Below are 21,563 nucleotides of genomic sequence, written 5' to 3'. Positions count from 1 at the left end.
ACATAAAAAAAGGATAGAAAATGCAAACATTGTGAGATATATTTACAGAGCAATTTGCTCCACTGATTGTTTACAAAAACCTAAAAAGGGTAAGAAAACAAGGACGTGAATTATTTACATTCTGATACAAAAAAGAATGTGTTTAAATATTCACCTACAACAAGGACCAAAAAAAAAAACAAATCAGATGTTGATACTTGATCCCTTTTTGCACCAATATTATTATTTATTATGTGACATTTATATAAGTACCACCCAATTTCTATGTTTTTACATATCTAACAACTAAGCTCTACTTTTTACATTCATACCACTAAAATCTTTCATATCAAGTCAAAAATACCACCATTTTAACTTCTAAAAAAGTAAAATATACATTTTCATACAAACATAAGATGGCATGCATGTAAAAGTTAAAGTGTTGATGTTAGATATGTAAATACATAGGAATTAAGTGGTATGTATGTAAATCATCCTATATATTTAGATATATATGGAGAGAAATCATATTTACTTACATTTATGTACATAATTGCAGGTGGAATTAAGTTGGAGCTGGAAAATTTGCCCAGTGTAGCTCACCAGTTGCTGGAAATCGTGTAGCAGTAGCCGGAGGCAGAGAATTGGGTGACCAGATTGGGAATAGCTAACAAACTAGGCTGAAGTCTTGAGACTTGCTAGGGAACATCTATGGCCTGGAGGAACCAAGATACTTGTTCATAGATTCTTTCTGGTGCTCTGGGTCCAGGCTGAAGAGAAAATCAGACAGAGGTTAAATGTTTGAATGAATTTCTTTTTTACATATCTAACATCTAAACTTTGATATTTACATACATACCACTCTAACTCGTTAACACTACAAAAAAAATACCAGCATTGCTATTTTTTTAAAAGTCAAATACACAGTGTCATGATAACAAGGCGTTAGAAGGGTAAATATTAAAATTTCAGTATTAGACATGTAAATACATAATAACTGTGTGGTATATATGTAATATCATTTTTCACAAGGAAGTCCCAGCTACAAATTTTTTTCAGAGTTACTACAAAAAAATTTTCTGAAGTAAATTCCGAGAAAATCAAGAACAAATCATCCAAACAGTCCTAATAATGATTTGAAATCTCTTAATGCAAAATTCGCATAGAAACATCCTCTGATAAAAAGGTTATCTGTTTCAAAAATCTTATAATGGAAAAATAATCTGTAACAAATGAACTATGTTTGAGAAGGGAAATTTTGAGCCAAGATATAGTGATTCAAATTTAATCAGAATGCTTCATATATTCATCAGATTTATTTTGAGATGAGCATAATAAATGATTAACCAATCGAAAATTGTATTGCATTCATCTGGGAGTAAACAAAATAGCTATAAATCCCATTGCATACACAAATAAGGTTGTATGGAAATTTTTACGCATACAACTGAGCCCACCTGCCGAAATAATTAAACTAGTTGCTTCCACCCATGAGAGGCGGCCTAGCCCACATAGAGAGATACAACTATTGGAGACGGTCTTCACTACCAACAAGGACATAGGTTCATCCATCTTTAATAGCATTACCTAACATCCTTACCACGATTTTTGCAATGGGAGTCGTACACCACTCAAGTTTGTAAGATAGATTAGTTAGCAACATCTATATTAATCTTGATCAAGCAGTAGAAGCTACGAAACGGAAAATATATGAGCATTATACACCTGTTTCTTTAAGAATTCTTTGTAAACTTGTTCTACATATGTTTGCACTCATAGTCGATTTGCCTCCACTTGTCTCCAATACAGAGTTGATTAACATTTTAGGAGGAGAATGTTGAGCACTGCTTCCCTTTTTTTAAAATATGAAATAGTTTTATAAACGGTATTGCATATGTGTTGCTGCAAATTTGAAGCTTGTACGATAGAAAATTTAGCATCATCTATAACTATCTTGATAAACCACTAGAAGATATGGAATTAGATATATTTGAGCTTTATTCATTTGTTTCTTTAAGAAACTGTTTATTTTAGTATATGCAAGAATTTTACAGATGGAATTGCATATGCTTTCTTACAAAGTTGTTAAGTTTGCATGATAGCTAAGCTAGCAACATTTATAACAATCATGATCAACTAATAGGAACTACGGAATGAAATATATATGAGATTTGTCCATATGTTTTTTAAAGATTTACTATTTTAAATAACCTCGGTGTGGAGTAACATTTCGGGGGGGCGGGGAGCGCTATTTTTTTCTTTTTTTTTTTCCTTATGTTGAGACTTATAAATAGAATTGTATATGCTCTGCGGCATATTTGAAGTTTGCATGATAGATAAATTAGCAGCATCCTTACCTGTTCTGATCAATCAGTAGAAGCAATGAGATGAAATATATATAAGCAATGCTTATCTATTTATTTCAGTTTTTTTTTTTTTTTGTTTATTATCTTTAGATAGATATATGAGCGCTGGTTTTCAGTTTATCTGACAAATTTTGCTAGTCGAATTATTTGCTCTTATCTCCTCAGTGTAGAATAATATTTTGGGGGAAGAACATTGAGCACTGCTTCACCTTTTGGTTTTTTTTTTTTGCTTAGACTTTTATAAATAAAACTGTATATCCTTTGCTGCACATTTGAAACTTGCATGATAAATAAGCTAGAAAAAACCTTATGTGTTCTAATCAATTAGTAGAAACAATGAGATGAAATAAATATGAGCAATGTTTATCTGTTTATTTCAGTTTTTTTTGTTGGTTTATTTTCTTTAGATAGATATATGAGCACTGGTTTTTAATTTGCCTCATAAATTTTGCCGGTAAAATTGCTTGTTCTTTTCTCTTTCTCAGTGTGGAGTAACATTTTGAAAGGAGAATATTGATCACTGTTTCTTTTTTATTTTTCTTCTGCTGAGACTTTTATAAATAGAATTGCATATGTTTTAGTGCACATTTGAAGTTTGCAATATCCAAAAATTATTATGGAAGCCATGAAATGAAATATATTTTAGCATTTGAATGTTGGGCACTGATCAAACAATATAAGCTATGTAATGAAGTACATTTTAGCATTGTTAATTTGTTTCTTTCAGAATTTTATGTGTAATTACAATGCATATGTATTCATTGAGGATATATCCCAGATAACATCAAACGGGGATGTCATTCAAATGTTATTTAGAGTGATTATGAAAAATAACCATCAAAGGGCTCAACCGATCACCACTTATCAATTTTAAATTGGCAAGTTTGTTTTCCCACAGACACTACCTGTCGCAAGAGAATATGTTCAAGTGTTTATTCGATTTGGAAAAATGGTGATTATATATGGAGTCTTCTTTCGGTAAGAGATCTTATTGAGCCTAATTGTTGCCTCGAGGACCTTCGATTTGGCTAGCAAGAGAAAGAAAAAAATGGTTATAAGTATCTTATCACATGTAATCTGAGGGTTCACATTAATGCATGAATATGCAAAACACGTACACAAAAAATTCTGAAAGAAACAGACGAGCAATGCTCATATATATTTCATTCCATTGCTTCTATTGATTGATCAATATAGGTATATGGCTTGTTGATTACCATTGTTTTCCTCATTATTATAGTCATTTGCTTCAAATAACTAATCCTTTTTTTTTTGTGTATTAGAGTATTTGGAATGGGACTGTTAGTTTTTTCTAGCAGTACGACTTCTTTCTGTTATTTAGTTCTGAATATTATAAAAGCTGCACTTATTTTAATGAATTACACATATAAGGGTAAAACAGTATTTCTCAACAGAAACAACAGCAACACAACAAATCTCCCAAACAGACACATGTTTCTTCATCAACAGTTTTCTGACAACTTCTGAAAAGCTGCTTCTCCAGGAAGCAGTTTTATGGCAGCATCTTGAAAAAATAGCAGCCGCCCTAAACGCACCCATAATCACAATCATACTCACATAGGCATACCTCAGGTTTTTATAATAGGTGGACACAAATGATGAGCGAGGACCAAAAATTAAAAAGAACTTGAGCCTAAGAGGAAAACAAAAAAAGGGCATTTACATACATACCACACAATTTTATATATTAATATATCTAACACCTAAACATTGATATTTACTGCAGACAGCTCAAATTTTTAACATCACATAAAAATTGCCACTATTACTAAATTTTAAAAAGTGAAATACATATTTCCATGCATAGGTTTATTATACCCGAAGAGTCATGAATGTAAATATCAAACTTTAGGTGTTAGATATGTAAATGCATAATAATTGTGGCACCCCCCTCCCAAAACAAAATACACCACATTAATGATAAAATTGAACAAGCCAAAAAATTTACCTGTTTCTCATTCCAAGAAGAGCGCAGCGCATGGCATGAGCAGAAGCAGTAACAGGGGCTATAGCTGCTGCAGGAGCTGCACGGACTGCAGTTGCTAGAGCAGATCCAGCACTGGCACCTCGTCGATATTCTGTGATCGGAGTTCCGAGTATTGCACGAGCCGTCCTACTGAAGCCATCACTCAGACTCTCATATGCCTATGATTTCAATGCATAATGTGTGAGAAGATATCATAAACAAATAGAGAAATTCACATACATACCGCACAATTCTTATGTATTTACAAATTTTATACCCAAGGTTTCATATTTACACTTAGAACAGATTGGTGTCATAAACCTATGCATGAAAATGTGTATTTCACTTTTAAAATGGAAGTAATTTTGATATTTTTGAAGTGATGTTAAGGATTTGAGTGGTACGCATGCAAATATGAATGTATATGTGTTATATATGTAAAGACACGAGTTGGGTGGTATGTACGTAAATGCACCGAAAATATAATACTCTATATATAAGGCTGCATGATACAAAAAAATTCAGACTGATTACATCACAATTTTCGCCAGCCACACGATGGCCATGTCCCTGTCTCAATTATGGTAAAACAAGGGAATTATATCACATTTATGTTTATTTTCGTCTGAAATGCTGGATATTGGGCGATTTTGGAATCTTATAATTCTTAGTAATCATATTACTGCTTATAGTATTTTGGCATGTATAGGACTTTTTAGCTGATCTCCAAGTTTATATAAGGAAAAAAAAAAGAATAGGCTAAACTTCATGTTTGTTATAAATGAATTTACAAATACTTTTTGAATAATATCACAAACTGATATAGGACCAGACAACCGAGTGATGACTTTCAACTATTTTACACCAACGGAAGATAATTCATCTTCCCAATGTGTTTTCAAGAATTGCCACATTAACCGTAAACAGTACATCAACATTTCTAAATCTCTCTGTTGAAAACTGGTTAATTCAATAGTTTCCAACATTTTTTTTCAAATGCCAACCTCAAGATCTCAAAAATAATTAATCAAGCTTATTCAACATACGGTTATTCATGATAGCTTGAAGGAACGTTTACATACATACCAGTCAATTTCTATGTATTTACAATCTAACACCTAAATTTTAATTTTAGCATGCATACCACCTTACCTTGAAATGAAAAGATGTATTTCACTTTTAAAAAGTTAAAATGGTGGTATTATTTATGTGATATGGATATGAAATATTTGAATGTGATATGAAATATTTGAGTGGTATAAATGTAAAAAAGCAAAATTTAGGTGTTAGAAATGTGAATACATAGGAATTGGGTGGTATGTATGTGAATGCCCAGAGAATGTATACCTGGCGAATGCCTTCTTGTGCATCTGCAGGCTGATTAGAATTTGCTGACTTTTTTCTTCTATTCTTATCGGACGGTGATGGTGCATTAGATGGAATATTCCTAAGAATGAATTCTGTCTGAAGAAGTATCTCATGAGCCCCTGATGCCAAATGAACACCCAATCCAACAGCTTCAAGAGAAATACTTTTAACAAAAGCTATTGCTCCTGGAAAAAAAAGAAAGAGAATTACATAAAATTTCAAAGATGGGGCAATTACATGCATAGTACACAATTCCTATGAATTTACATATCTAACACCTAAGCTTTAATATTTAAAAAACCCAACACTCAAATCTTTAACATCACTTTTACTAGCTTTTAAAAACTCAAATGCACCTTTTTATACATGTGTTTTTTGCACCAACTGTAAATATCAAACTTTAGGTGTTAGATACGTAAATCCATAAAAATTGTGTGGTAAATATGTAAATTTTCCTTTAAGTTTGTAAAACTACCTTATGACTCTGCTCTATACAAACTTATACTATGTCCTAGAAACAATGAAGTTGACACAAGCAATAACATAAATATTATGATTTAGATGTTTGGTCGTGATATTTAGGGTTTAGCAAGTTTCGGTGAAACATGGGATCCGGAAATGGAATTCTAGCAGAATTTCTAATGACAGGGTAAGGATATAAGTAATAGGAATAGACATATCAAATTGGAGAAAGTGAGATTAAGGGCCTGTTTTGGGCGGCTATTAATTATTTATAACCTACTGATAAGCAGATTATTATGATAATCTGATAATCTGCAGATTATCAGAATAAGTTGGTTTGCTGTTTGGGGCAACTTATTCAGAACAGCTTACTGGGAGTTGTTGTTGCATAAATGACTATTTTGCCCATGTTCGGTTAAGTTGTTTCATAAGACCCTGTTTCGGTGTGCATTTTGACTCGATTCATCCGATCAAAGCGAATTTATATGCAGATTACTATATTCAAAGAAAAGATTCTAGCATTAATTGATCATTTGAAATCTTTCAAACAATTGTATCATCTTTCAAACAATCATTTGAAATCTTTCAAACAATTGTATCATTGAAAATTGACCAATGGACTTGGGAAGCCTTACACTGGTTAGTAGAAAAAAACTCCAATCTCATTGTCTGTTGTCAATTTATGGCCCTTATACGATTTAAGGCCCTTATACGGCAAACAATATACAAGACATAAAAGAGAATTACTACTATGTAAGTTAGTTTTTCTTTTCATCTATTTTTATATATATAAAAAGTATAGGCTCAGATGGTTCTCCAATAAAACCCTCCAATCCATTTCATATCACCCCTAGAATTTCTTAAAAAGCAGAAAATAATTACTGTCAAGCAGACTTCAATCCTCACCTGGAGCCGGGAGGGAAAGGGGGTTCGATGGAGATGAAGAGAGAAGCGGAAGGTATGATGCGGAAGAGCTGGGGGATGCGACAGAGAGGACGATCTGAAGACAGAGCTGAGTTTTGCAGGAGGAAACTTCGTCGGCGAGCTTGTTGACAAAGTCGAAGGAGATGCCGAAGGAAAATCGCACCTCCGCTCTACGCCTCTGCAGTATAGGGGAATCACATCTCCACTGGAGCGGCTTCGATGGGACAGCTTGGAGAAAAATCGAGGGGCTGGAGAGAAATCGATCTCCTCTTACCTAGATGGCTTCAATCTCGCGAGAGAAGGGTGAGAGAGGTGAGAGATCCGGTGGGGACGAGATTGATCGAGGGGATGGAGGTAATACGCTCTAACGTAACGCGGAAAGTAGGGTTCGAAGGGCACTCGCGAATAATGAAGGAATGACGTGAAATGGCGTTCAACGATATGAAATCGCTGAGAGCTACGTGTGAAACAAACACAAGGGAGACGTTTTCAAAACGCCCACCGCACCAATAAGCTTGCCCCAAACGGGGCCTAAGATTAGAAAATCTTGAAAATGTGATCGAATAAAGATTGAAACAATTTGCTAATAAAATTTAAAGGTAGAAAAAACTAAGCATACATAATGTAGAGAAAAAAGGAAGATAACTCTATTGATACAATATTTCATTCATCAATAATTTACCCAATTACAAGTCATGGGCCTAAATTTATAGAAATAGGGAAAATAAGGATAAGATCAACCATTTGAAATCAAATATAATCCTATCAAAAATCAAATCAAACATAATATTAGCCAAAAAAAAAGATGATTGAACCCAATAAAAGAATCAAATGAAAAAGAAGACAAATTAGCGCATAAAAACCATTAATAAGCATCTGATGATAATAAATCAGTTAATTACTTATCTTAGCTTAGCTTAGCTTATTTGGCTTAGATAACTTAAACCCTAACAAACTGAATTTTGTAGCAATTTTGCACAACTTAAATTATTTGCAGATTCACAAATAATTTCACTCAAAATTAGATAATTTAAGTTTTGAAGTTCTCTAGCATATTAAGTATTCACAACAAAGCGAAGAGAATATGGTTCAACCATTACATTTAGGGTGCGTTTGGGGCAACATATTTGCTGCGGCGCGGTGGGAAAATGCTATTACGGCAGTTTGGATTTTGTGGTGTGGCGGCTTATTAGGATAATCTTATCCCAAACGCGGGCCACTCTTCGACCCTGCGGTCCGCATTTATTTCGCAACATATACCCTGGCTGGCCTCTCTCGTGTGCCTTGCAGTTCAAAACCTCTCTCGTGTGCCCTGCTCTTCTCTCGCGTCTCTGCCCTAGCTCCCTTCTCCTCTCTTGCTTCTCCAATCTTCGGCTCAGGTGGCACGGATTTCCCTTATTCTTCTCTCTCGCTTCTCTCCGATGTATGGCTCTTTTGTATCCTTTGCTCCCTGTCCTCTTACGGTATCCTCTACCCTATAGACTTGTGGTTATATTGCATGCTCCTTTCGGTTTGAGGTTTGCCTTGTGTGACTTGATCTTTACGACTTATGGGTTTGCTCAATGTTGGAAGGATGCAATTTGAGGTTCATTGCACTGTGTGGCTTTTTTGTTTGTGATTATTTGCTCTTTTTGGTTTCTGATTCCCTATATATTTGGGGTCTTTGGCTTGCTTATTGAGGTTTATAGCCTCTGGAAGGAATGCTATAAATGAGTTGGTTCAATGGCTTGTTCTTTGCTGTTTATAGCTCTTTGTTCTATTTGATTACTGGTTTAAAGGGGTTAGACTTGGAATTTCCTTTTTGCTGCGACATTTGAAGGTTGGATTGCTCATTTTGTTCTATGGTTTGTTGGTCCTTATGGGTTGCCCTGTTGCAATTGCTTCTCCAATTTTGGTTGTGGGTTGCCCTGTTGCATTTGCTATTCTATGGTATGTTGGTCTTTGGTCTTTGTTAGTTGCCCTCTAGAAAGTTGGCTTTGGTGGGTTGCTCTATTTCTCGGATGTAGTGTTGGTCTGTTGGTTGTAGCTTGTTGGTGATATTGAATTTATTTTTTTTCGTGACATTTGGTGGTATGTGTGGTGCTGGTGCGTGTAGATGAGAGTGGTAGTGGTGGTGACGCCTTGTTGATGTGGTGGTGGTGGTGTGTTGTGTTGGTGGTGATGGTTGTGATAGTGTTGTCGCGGTGTTGGTTGTGTGCGTATATAGGAGTGTCGTCGGGTGGTGTGTTAATGGTGCAGTGGTGGTAGCTTATTGGTGTGATGGAGGTAGCTTGTTGGTGTCGTGGTGGTAGCTTGTTGGTGTGGTGGAGGTGATGTGGTTGAGGTGGTGTGTTGGGTTGGCGGTGGTCGTTGTGGTAGTGGTGTTGTGGTAGTGCTGGTGTGTGTAGATGAGAGTGGTGGCGGTGGTGTGTTGATGGTGTAATGGTGGTGGTGTGTTGATGGTGAGTTGGGTTGGTGGTGGTAGTGTTGCTATGGTTGTCTTGGTGTGTGTATATGGGAGTGGTGGTGGTGGTGTGTTGTTGGTGTGGTGATGGTGGTGTGTTGTTGGTGTGGTGATGGGATAAAGAACTCAGGCTAATATTTTGTGATCTCTGCTTTAAAGGGGTGGACTTGAGAAATAGGTCAACCATCTATTTTAATAAAGAAGGCTGGCATAATATAATAAAAAAATTCAAGGAAAGCACAAGAAGATAATATGATAAATTGCAACTGAAAAACAAGTGGGACCAGTTAAAAAATAACTGAAAAAATATGAAAATAATTGAAGAGTGGATCCAAAAGCTTGAGTTGGGATCCGAGGACTAGAGCAGAGAGCTGTAACTTTTTTAGGTCGGCAAATCAGTTCGAAGATTCCACCGCCGATAGTGACCAGGTGTGGAGAGTTCCATTAGAGGAGGGATTATCTCTTGATATTAATCAACTGCACTTTAAAAACAATATTATGATAATATTAATTGTTATTGTAATGGACTTTTTAAATTTTGATTGTTGTGTTAATAAGTATTTTGTGAGGTCCCAATTTATTTTGTAACATTCAAACTGAATATTTGTTTTCAGTACGAAATGTGCATACAGGACTGATTCTATTACAAAGAACAATATATAGTAGGAGCAGAAATGTCATTTGTTGTGAACAACTACAACACAGTTGTTGCATAACTGCGCAAAACAAACAGACAAAACTTCCCTGCAGCAGCTTTTAATCAGAAAATGCATTTTACAACTTAGCAGAAAGATATTAATTCCTTACCCCTCTGCACTCCCTTGACAAGTTTTTTATCTCTTCTATAACTTTTGACAGGCAACGTAACCAATTTAGAAGCGCCAGCGGCAACAGAAACCAATGACCTAACAGGAGCGAGACCTTTCAATAATTTGTGAACCTGAAAATGAGCCGTGAAAAATAGTGAAATTGAGAGTTGAGCCTGAGATTAAGTTGGTAAAAGCCAAAAAAAAGAAACATTTACATATATAGCATGCAATTCTAATGTATTTATATATCTCACACCTAACCTTTCATATTTACGCACAGAAGACTCAAATCTTCAATATCACATCAAAAATAAAACTAATATCACTTTTTATAAAGTGAAATACATATTTTCATGCATAGGTTTAAAGCACCAAAAGTACTATGTATGTAAATATGAAAGTTTACAAGTGAGATAAATAAATACATAGCAATTTTGTTCTAAGTAAGTACAATTCCCCAAAAAATAAAAAAATAAAAATAAAAAATAAAGATCAAAACCTGATTGTGAGAAATATCTTCCAACCACTGCCCAACTACTGTCTCACACAGACTCGCCCAGCCATAAACTCCAACAGCACACACTTGTTTCAGCTGCAAATCTATCCCCTGCAATATAATGTTGACAAATAACCACTTCAATCTCCATCATGTCTATGAAACAAGCAGCGAGAAGACTCGACTGCTACAATTATAAAAACATAAATTTGGCATAAAAAGGATGTTCCAATAATGACAATTGATTACATCTGCGAGCACTATAATGAGACACCAAATTAAAAAAAAAAAAAAAAAAAAAAACTTTCTTGTGAAAAAAAGAGCATATTAATTTATAATTCTACAAGAAAAATTGCAGTTTCTTAGGCACAAATAACATAGAATGCAACAAGATAACATTGAAAAAATGGAATAATGAATTCATACAAGATTATTTAAAAAAGTTAAGATAATTTCTTCTTTCATTATCCATTTCTCGATAATAAACTGCAGGATTGAAGCCAACTCCTTGTTCCAGTTTCAACACAGTAGTGGCTAATGCCCAGACAAAGTATTTGTTCATATTCTTAATTTAATAGAACAAGAGCAGACCTTTAATCGTGTAAGAATATGGCTCATCAGAAACTCAACAGAGCATATCAAATAATAAAAATGCGTTCTTTAAATCTTCAAGATACTTTCACTGTATTTGAATTATCACAGAAATCACTATTTTGTTATGGGAACATTTACATGCATACCACCCAATTCCTATATATTTATACATCTAATACTTGAACGTTATTTTTTACATTTATACTACTCAGATCTTTCATATTACATCAAAAATATCACCAGTTTAACTTTTAAAAAGTTAAATACCCCATTTCATGCATAGGTAAGGTGGTGTGTATGTAAAACTTGAAGTTTAGGTGTTAGATATGTAAATGAATAGAAATTGAGTGGAATGTATGTAAATCTTCCATTATTATATTATCTGGCTCAAGATTTCAGATCCAGATACTCAAATAATATGAAGTCATTATTAATATTCTAGATTCACAACAGAAGAACCGCTGGTATTACAAAATAAGCACTATTATCTATACTTCGGAAGAAGATGGATCCATCAAAAGGATTTACTTGTTAATAAATGCAATTGGTTCTTCCACATGATAGCAAATGAATTGTACTCTCAAGACTCGTCAACTTTGCAAACATGTGATTTCAATCCCTTAACGTGCGGGTGTCAACTAGCTTAACAGATAAAGACCTTTTAAGTTATCAAGGTCCTCAAATAGAAGCCTTATTAAATAAACGCTTCAGCACTAAACTTTCCCAAAAAAATGATTGCACTGCCTCCATGCCATGACGCATAGATCATGTAATAATGTCGTGATTAGTAGCATCATTTATTTACCATTAACTTCAATACATAGCTTATGTATGAACATCCATTCAAAACAAATAATGATTACAAGCTAGAGGAGTCCTGGGAGGACTTGCCCAATCAGAGGTCAACGAACCTATCCACCAAGCTCAAGGTAGACTCATAGACACATCCGCTAAGCTCACGAGGAGCTTGCACATGAGCTACTCAGGGACTCGCCGGACTGACTTAACAGATGTTACTAGCAGGGCCAACAACTTCCCAAGCCCGTCCTAATCTTTACTTAAGCTACACATCTCGTGTATTTTGTATTTTTTTTTTTTTTATAATATGTATAGCCCATTTGGTGGTTTTTTCTAGAGTGGTTGAAATCCCAGAACCCCCACCTATAAATCGGGAATCTCAGGAAGAGCAAAATGTGCATATTGCATTTCCCACTACTCTCCACTATTCTGTATTTCCCCTTATCATTTCCTTTGTGTAAGTAAAGTTCTGGTATAACCAATGAACAAAGTATGATCCAACACAAATAGGTCATAGAATGATAGAAGAATGTTCTTAGTAGCATCATTAAGTTATCACTAGCTTTAGAATATGGTCAACTTCAATCCATCTATCACATATTCCCTGCAACTTCATGACACTAGAAAGTTAAAAAACAAATAACTACTGCCCGTACGTATATTATTAGTTCAACTTACTAAAGTTTACAAATAATTATGACAAAATTGGACAAATTTCTTGATAATGGTGATCATAGCCAGAGAGAGAGAGATCGGAGAGGGGGGAAATTTCAAAGTTTCACATCAATCCCACTAGAGCCCAAAACTTCAAGAACAAACAAATTGAAACTTTGCCAAGATTAACAATCAGGCGAATGGTATTTAACAATGAATGATGGGGCCCTTCATAAAGACAATTCCTTATAATAGCTTTATAAAGAAAAAATATATATATCAGTTTAAGGTCTGTGGGCACTTAGGCGTTGTTTGGTTCACAGAAAGTTGAGTTATTGATGGATGATGCAGAATGAATAGCAAAAGTTGGAGAAGTCCAGTACAGGAGAAGACCCAGAAAGATAAAAAGAAGAAAAAAAAAAAAGATTAAATGCCTCAAAAGAAGGGCGGCAAAGACAAAACAACAAATAGAATGACTAAGAGGGAAAATTCCCATGTATATTAGGGGAGGCCACAATAAATTCAAATCTCAATTCATCATAATAATTATCCTAAACACAAGATAAAAACTCTTATATAAACTCAAGGCATAAAATGCTTGCATAAAACACATTACGATTAACACTGAAGAAAATAAAAGCCTTGTTATATACGAAAAAAAATTTAAAACACTTTTAGCAACTCTGGACATATACATGACAATAAAATTATGCTGAATCGGTTGTGTAAACTTCGTTGCTATTGAAAGTTGGTGAAAAGCACCAATTACTGTTTGTTAGACTTAATGTTAATGCTTGTTTGTTATGTTAAAACAAACAAGTAAAATGCTTTTACATTAATATGCCAGCTTCTAAAACACAAAATAAATCAACAAGTCACTGAAGATTTCACTAGATCAAACAGTAAAACTAGAAATTTCTGCAGTCTTATAGTTATCAGATAGCTAATTTGCAATTTTGCAAACAATATGGCAAGCAAATATTTTAATGACGGTGCTAGTAAAGAGAGACAATAACAATAAAATAAACTAAAAATAACATGTTACCTTCCAGGGAACAAGGTTCAGAAGTTCAACATAGTTTCCACTTCTAAGTGATGTGAGATCCATGTGACGAGGAACATAGTCAACACACACAACCAGAGGCTTGACATCACATTTCTGAATCAAGGAAGTAGAGAATCAGTCTAAAATCAAATATTTCCTCCAAAGACAAGATAGTTATAAAAGCATAAGTGCCTAAAATATTATGTTCCATAGCTTTGGAAAGAGCAAAAAATATCAAAATTATTACAAATCATGATATTTTCCATCAAAATATGTAGAACCAGGTACGTGCACACAAAAAAAAGGAACTGAAAACTGAAAAGCTGAAAAAAAATTAAGCACCGTCAAGGCATACTTTTGATTAAATAGAATGCATTTAACATGCTATATTTTACATTTGGCCAACTTTAAAAATTAAGCAATAGATTTGTCAGAGAGTGCAACTAACACAATCTAACTATTGAAACACAATCATTCATCAAATCTAATAATAACTAAACAAGAACTAGCAAACTAAATGATTAGTACCAAAATTTTAATTTTGTTAACAACAAAAAGGCTCAGATGCTTTTCTCTTCATTAAAAATAGGGAAGAATGAGAAACATCCAGTAGACAAATCCAAGTAATATTTCGCCATTCAACAATGTTTCATATGGATATCAAAGCTTTTTTTGTTTTAAAGGACCTATATGGAACAGCAAGTGATGTTCATATGAAAAAATTTGGAAGAAAAAAATTTAAAAAAAAACCTCAGACCAAAAGACCGAAGAAACTACCCAGCTACGGGGACCGAAATGTTTACCTGAAAAAAGGGAAGTAATGCTTCCTCAACAATTGGCAGATTTCTATAGGCTTTACTCATTTTCTCGTCCATACATGACATATCTACATCCTTAGATATAGCTGGAGACTCTTCAACAGATAATCCATTGCGAAAGAAACTAATGAGAAAATTTATCTGGCTTTGATCAAGATGCAACCGTATCGGAAGAAGCTCAAGATATAGCCTGCCCAAAGTTAACATTAGCTACAAGCAAAAAATAAATTTTACAACATAAACGGATGTATACTAGACATGCTAGAGATTAATTGTGGCATGGGATAGCAGAGCAAAAGTTCTATATGAAAGACTGAGTACGTTAAAGGCGTTCGCAGAAAAGTGGATTGGATTTAGTTATTTCTCAAGCAGACATTCAGAAATGGTTGATGAGAGCGCAAATGCCATAGATGACAAATCATTTATGTTGGTAAATATGTTCATTCTTTATCTTGGTAAATATTTTGCCATCTTATGTATGCTCATCGTTTGGAAAGTGAATGCAATACATACAGGTGAATTTAAAAAAAACAAGATAAAATAGCATACATCACCAAAATTATGTTACAGATCACCTCAAATGAAGTAGTAGTTTAGCAATAGTAGATATTCTACTAAAATATTAATTAGTATTGCTGAAATTTTATCTAAGCGTACTTTGCCATCAAAGCACATAGCAAATTACCAAATTAAATGACTTAAAAACAATCAAACGTTTGTCAGAAAAACCTTAATTTGAAAATAATAGCTTGTCTGTAGATCCAATGATGCAAAAGTTTGAAGCAGCATGGTAAAAAGGGCCTTCTTCGCCATAGAAGAGAAAGAAGTTCAAGCTCTAACTAAGCTATGTGATAAGTTCATTAAGCATCAAATTTTACAATTTCACTTGTAAGTAAAAGTAGAAGCACAGAACTTTTTATAGAAAAAAACTTCCAATACATTAGGCTACAGCATACAAGTCCTCTACAACTAAGTTTTAGGTAAGGATCCTGCTTTGAAGTACTAGAACGCAAGCTTCTAAGAAATATTACCAGGTTTACAAGAAGAGAAGTCTGGATTACCAAGCAACAAAAGGGAAGAAGGCATTAAACAAAAATTTTGATATAGCTTTTGCCATAACAAAGGATGTACATTAACAAACAATTATAGGATAAGAAAGGCATAAAACATAAATTTTGATGTGGCTATTGTAATAACAAATAATATATTAACAAATAAGTTATGCCTTTTAAAAGTTACCTGTAATCTTCAAGAGGTGTCATTGGATTAGGCCTCACCGTTTCCAAATCTAACTTAAATGCTTTAGCATAGGATTCTCTTGGATGATCTTTGGAATTATAATGCCCGATCACCTAAAAAGGAAGACAATTAAATTCTTCAACAATTTTCCAAGGAGAAAGAGGTTAAATGGTCCTCCGACTCTTTATAGCGGGCTATTTTATTCCTATAGTCTATAAAAGTGTCAATTTAGTCCCCATAATTTTTTAAGAGGGGCTTAAATAATCAGTAAAGGGGACTATTTTAGCCCATATTTAAAGATCTATGGACAGAATTGTAAATGAACCAACGCACTTGAACTCAAACTCGGCTCGACTCATAATCGACCTATTTGTTCAAATTAGTAGATAAGCAAGTTCTAACATTTTTTTTAAACCTTGAATGCTAAATGAACCAAATTTGAAAAAAGTCTAACTCGCTTGTTAATATTCATAAACAGGCTCATTTGTTCTTCAACAAGTAATTTGTTAAATGCTCTATACTTATATGATATTTTATTTAAATAAATTTGATTAATTATAATTTATTTAATTATATATTTAATAATAATATATTATAATTTAATATCAACATACATATAAATTTAATCTATTTTTTATTTAAATAAACTAACCTTTTAATAAATATTTATATTATTTGATTGCAAATGGCCTACGTACAACTTATATGATATTTTATTTATTTAGTATAAACTAGTGACATGTTAATTTAAAATTTATTCAGTTAATTATTTATTTATATTTGTAAAATCATTAATTAATATATTCATATAAAAAATCAAATATTCATTCGAGTTTTTAACTTGATTACTAATTTTATATGAAACATTAAGTACAAATCCAGTTCTAATATTATATGAAAAATTAAACATTCATCCTAATTTTTAGATTGATCAATTAATATAAATATATATATATATATATATATATATAAGCCAAATATAAATCAAGTGTGATCATTAAAAAATTTAAGCGAGCTAGGTATGAACATAGATGTGAAAGCTTGGATCAAGCTCAAATTGAACATGAACAACTTATCATTCAACCAAGCCAAGTCCAATCCATGACATACTCGATTCAACTCGGTTGAATTATAACCCTATCTATGAACTAATTAGCACTTTTATTGAATATGGGACTAAAATGACCTCATATAAATAGTCAAGAGACTATTTTGACATTTTTCTCATTTTCTATTCAGCATACAGTCAGGTAAGCATCTAAGGTTGTTCCCAGTATTGAAAAATCTTACCATTTTCCATGGAGCATTTGCACTTTTGTCATAGAGATTTAAGTCTTGGGCATCGATGGAAAGTTTTGATACATTGATCTCACCTTCAGGAAATATTGCATATAGAGTATTCAACCCTGACAAAATAAGTTCCAAGGAAATACCTCCATCCTTTCCAGTTGAACTTTTCATTTGTTTAGACCAATCTGACCCCGCAAACATACTCCATCTAACATCTATATTCTTAAAAAGCACTTTCCCTTTTTCTCTGCAATGAGCAGAAGCATCTGAATCAACGGGCACAAACTTAGTTTTCTCATAATGTTGATCGGAATCAAGTGGTACAGAATTTGGAACATGGTTATCTACTATCACTGGATAACTATCAATATACCATTCAACCTTCCCACAATCAAGATCAGCACGAGCAGGCAAATCATATGTCCATCTCTGACCCTCTTGAGGTGGACTACCTTTTGCTGTCAGAGATGGCTCCATCGTCTCCGGAAAATAGTAGCTTTCAATTAGTGGGGGAAGTAATTCTTCCCTTTCAGACATTATTTCGATATTATCCAATCCCGAGTTACTTGTTGAACAACAGTCTTCCGTCCCATTGTTACAAGCTGACATCTTCACAGAGGAGAGAGCATCAACAAAAGGAAAGCTTGAGTTTGGATTAATAATATCAACTGTATCCTGACCAATCACATTAGGATTAGGAGGATTATCGGACTGGAAAGCATTCTCAATAATCCCATCCAACAGCCCAATATTTTGAGAGTTGTCATCACTTCGAGAAAGCTCTTTCCCAGAATCCGAACTAAGAGAAGAATGAGAGTTATCCAAAGCATCATCAGACCCATTTGTTTTAAGACTTTGTTGGACACTATTCCACCTAGATTGCAGGTGTGCAAGAGCATCTTCCACATCAGGCGCATAAAGCTGCTGCAATTGAGCAATCAATCGAAACAGTCCATGAGTCGTATCATGGCAAGTATGGAAATTGACATGCGAGTCGGAGCACTTAACTTCCCACCTTAAGCTATAAATCTTCACAACAGCCACTAAAAGGCAAGCCGAAGCAACTTTGGCATAACCCATCTTTTGCAGATAATTAACATCGTAACTCCCATAGTCGTTGTTCAAGCCTGAAGACTGACAAATAAGAAGTCCCAAATCCCGTAACTGAATATTGTACTCGCTACTTGCAGAGTTTGATTTGGCATGATTAGATATGCTGAATGAAGAAGCAGCTAGAAGGCTGCCCACAAATTGTTCAGTATCATCACATCCAACATATGCATCATCATGTTTAAAGTGAGGCTCGTAACATAGAGCTACATCCACTAAATCAAGGAAAAAAGATGCCTCGTAAGTTTTACAATTTGAAGAAAGCTTTGATTGGTTTACATCACTGCTCGATGATTCTTTTTCGAAAGGCGAGCTAAAGAAGGAACATATATGGCCGATCCAATCTAGACGGCCACCAGGTGCTATGATTGTACCGCAATGAATGAGAATGGATGTATGACTACGAGATAAATGAGGATTACTTAGGTATGTAATTGTAGTTCCAGCAGAGCCGAAAGACAGCACATTAGAACCATCACCACCTCCACGCCTGCTAACAGAGTTCGTGCAAGATATTAAGAGAACATCATGGGTTGCTGAAGAAGTACAGTCATTAACATTGAATATGGAACCACATAATCGTCCCTCTCCATGGATGAGCCTAAAAAAGTTTGTGCCGCTAATGTCACCAATATTCGAAACAGACATTATCTCAAACTTCTCAACTATGAGCCTAAAACCATTCCATGAACCAATTAGCTCCTTTTGAACCGAAAGACTGCAGTCAGGTACCTCATCAAATACAATGTGTAGATCCAATATATCACAATCCATGATAATAGTAGCTTGAGATGAATCATGTTTATATAGAATCCGCTCCTCCTCAGAGACACCAAATTTAGAAGAACCTCCACTAGACAAGCCCTGCATGACAATATCTAAAAGGCAACTCAATCTTTCATAATCATGGCTGTGGAGATTGAGCTGAATGGTAGCAAAGCCTAGACAAAGCAGAAATCCGGAGCTAAGAATCAACTCCTGGCGAATATCGGAACACATCTCCTCAATGTCCTCAACTGCTGCCACAGAATAAAATTCACAATCTTTTCCGGCGACTTTATTCCTACTTCTTCGGTCATGCGTAGATGCCATTCTCCAAGCTCTGCTTGTCATCCAAGGACCAGTTACAGGACCATTCTGCCAAACTATACTAATTCCAGAGAGTTTATCGCCTGTTCTGTTGGTTAATGAAAGAATTTTCACAACAGAGACTTCTTTTAATTTGAATGGACTGGACTGGTCAGCAATAGCATCTTTGGGTATAGAATTAGTGAAGTACATGTCGAGGGTCCCTACATCAAAATGCAAAGAAAGGGTTGGGGTTGAAGAACTACCATTTGATGCGCCAAGTTGTTTTAGTGGACGGGGAGAAACCTCTGAAACTTCTTCAGTAATAAGCGGTGGGAAATGCTCAAGGATAATGAACTTATCCATGAGATATAAATGCCTAAAATCTTCCATGTTTTGCAGAGGAAAGCAAATGATGATCCTTGTGCGGGCAAAGACAAAATTTCCTTGCACGTTATCTGCTCTAGGAACAGTCTTTATGGAAGAATCACTACGTTTTACATCATGAGGCGAGAATTTTATATCACGAGATGAGTTTTCAACTACGAAATCTCTGTTATCAACACTTCTCTTAAAACAGGTTTCAACCATTCTGAAGAGGTTTAGTAACGAGTCTATCAAATGAAAGTGGAGCCACAGAACACACGGTGGAAAATTCAAAGAGAAAGAAGTTGAAGACACTGAACTTCCACTTGGATCTGCCACACTAACAACACAATGGAAGCTAAAATCACCTGAAGTTTCCATGAGTCCAACCTTAATCAACCCCTGCTGAGAGGAAGAATTTTCACTGATATTCTCAATATTGCGCTCAATAGTTGTTTCTAAATCATACTCCTGGATAAAAACAGGAAAGGGAGGAAGAGCATCCAGAACCTTTTGTTTCAGACTTCTATTTATAAGCATCTGATCAAACAGGTCAATGTTATCAAAAAAGCCAAACATCCTGACATGATTTTTTTGATAGTACTCGTCGATTTTGACATCTTTGACTGATATTTTACAATCTTTCTTTCGTGAGCCAATCTGTTTGCTTTCACAGAGAAACTAAATTAGTTGAGGAAAACATGATGATGATTTGAGAATAAATTAATGCCAATAAAGAATCATACTGGATGATGAAATTATTGAAATCTAAATAATAATGCAGAGAGAAAAGCGTCAAAATATTCCATCAACTCTTTGTAGTGAGTTATTTTAGTCCTGGAGTACATAAAATTATCAATTTAGCCCCCAAACTCTTTTAAGATTGGCTGAAATAGCCCCACGGAGGACTATTTCAGCTCCAGTTTAAGAGTCTGGGATTAATTTGGCACTTTTATAGACTTCAGGACTAAAATGGCTACATGTAAACAGTTAGGGGACTATGTTGGCACTTTACCCATAATCCAGACATCATGTGGGAAAATGCTACTACAGTGTTAAATTTTAACCTGAAAAGTAATAACTACATCTTGACTGTTTGCTTTGAGATGGTCTATCTTTAGACCAGTCAAATTAGGTTCAGCCATAGAAGAAAAACAGCTTGCATAGGAGTCAAGGCTTTGCCCACTTGATAAGGAATTTTGAGTACAACTTTTTAGAGGTCTCAAATGATCTAGTGGGCATGACTTGTTGTCATCCCTGTCACTGCCAAAAAACTGATCGGAAACATTCCCTTCCTTGTCATGGAAATAAAGGAAAAGAGAGACTCCTGCAACAGTTGCTCTTAAACTGGTCTCAACATGTTGCTCTGCACATATAGCAATGAAAACAGTGATAAGATACTTATCAAGAAAATCATAAATTAAAGAGGGAGAAACATAAAAAAAGGGAGAAAAAAATATGCCAATTAATATGCAATTTATCAAAACTGCTAAAATTTTTTCAGGTTTTTCACACAGTGATAGGAAACTTGTTTAGAAAATCATAAATAAAGATTGTGAAACAACTAGGGTGCCTCATTGTGACTGGAGTTCACACATTTTAATCTAAAACCTTTACTAAATAGGTGTGAGGTTGTAGAGATCTCAAACCCTCTGACGCTGGCGCTAGGGCAACACCCGATACAAGCGCTTTGTTTCCACGGGTGTGTGACATGTAAATACATAAGAATTGTGTGCCATGTATGTTA

At 34.5% G+C, this 21,563-nt stretch overlaps 1 protein-coding gene across 1 annotated transcript in view; it reads right to left on the bottom strand.

Annotated features, from left to right (window-relative positions):
* LOC110030799 (autophagy-related protein 2) overlaps positions 1-21,563 on the bottom strand; it is a 33,650-nt gene continuing 12,087 nt past the window's right edge. The window contains exons 4-14 of the mRNA XM_020733721.1: positions 20,884-21,182; positions 17,273-20,476; positions 15,983-16,095; positions 14,729-14,933; positions 13,926-14,039; positions 10,838-10,945; positions 10,337-10,469; positions 5,680-5,885; positions 4,315-4,511; positions 519-749; positions 1-154 (exon numbers count right to left, since the gene is read on the bottom strand). Of these exons, the coding sequence (XP_020589380.1) occupies positions 689-749; positions 4,315-4,511; positions 5,680-5,885; positions 10,337-10,469; positions 10,838-10,945; positions 13,926-14,039; positions 14,729-14,933; positions 15,983-16,095; positions 17,273-20,476; positions 20,884-21,182 (4,640 nt within the window). The 3' untranslated portion in view covers positions 1-154; positions 519-688. The remainder of the gene's footprint in view (positions 155-518; positions 750-4,314; positions 4,512-5,679; positions 5,886-10,336; positions 10,470-10,837; positions 10,946-13,925; positions 14,040-14,728; positions 14,934-15,982; positions 16,096-17,272; positions 20,477-20,883; positions 21,183-21,563) is intronic.

This window comes from Phalaenopsis equestris, unplaced genomic scaffold (assembly GCF_001263595.1).
Source record: "Phalaenopsis equestris unplaced genomic scaffold, ASM126359v1 Scaffold000761, whole genome shotgun sequence".
Classification (NCBI taxonomy): Eukaryota; Viridiplantae; Streptophyta; class Magnoliopsida; order Asparagales; family Orchidaceae; genus Phalaenopsis; species Phalaenopsis equestris.
This window is presented reverse-complemented; position numbering and strand designations above follow the sequence as displayed.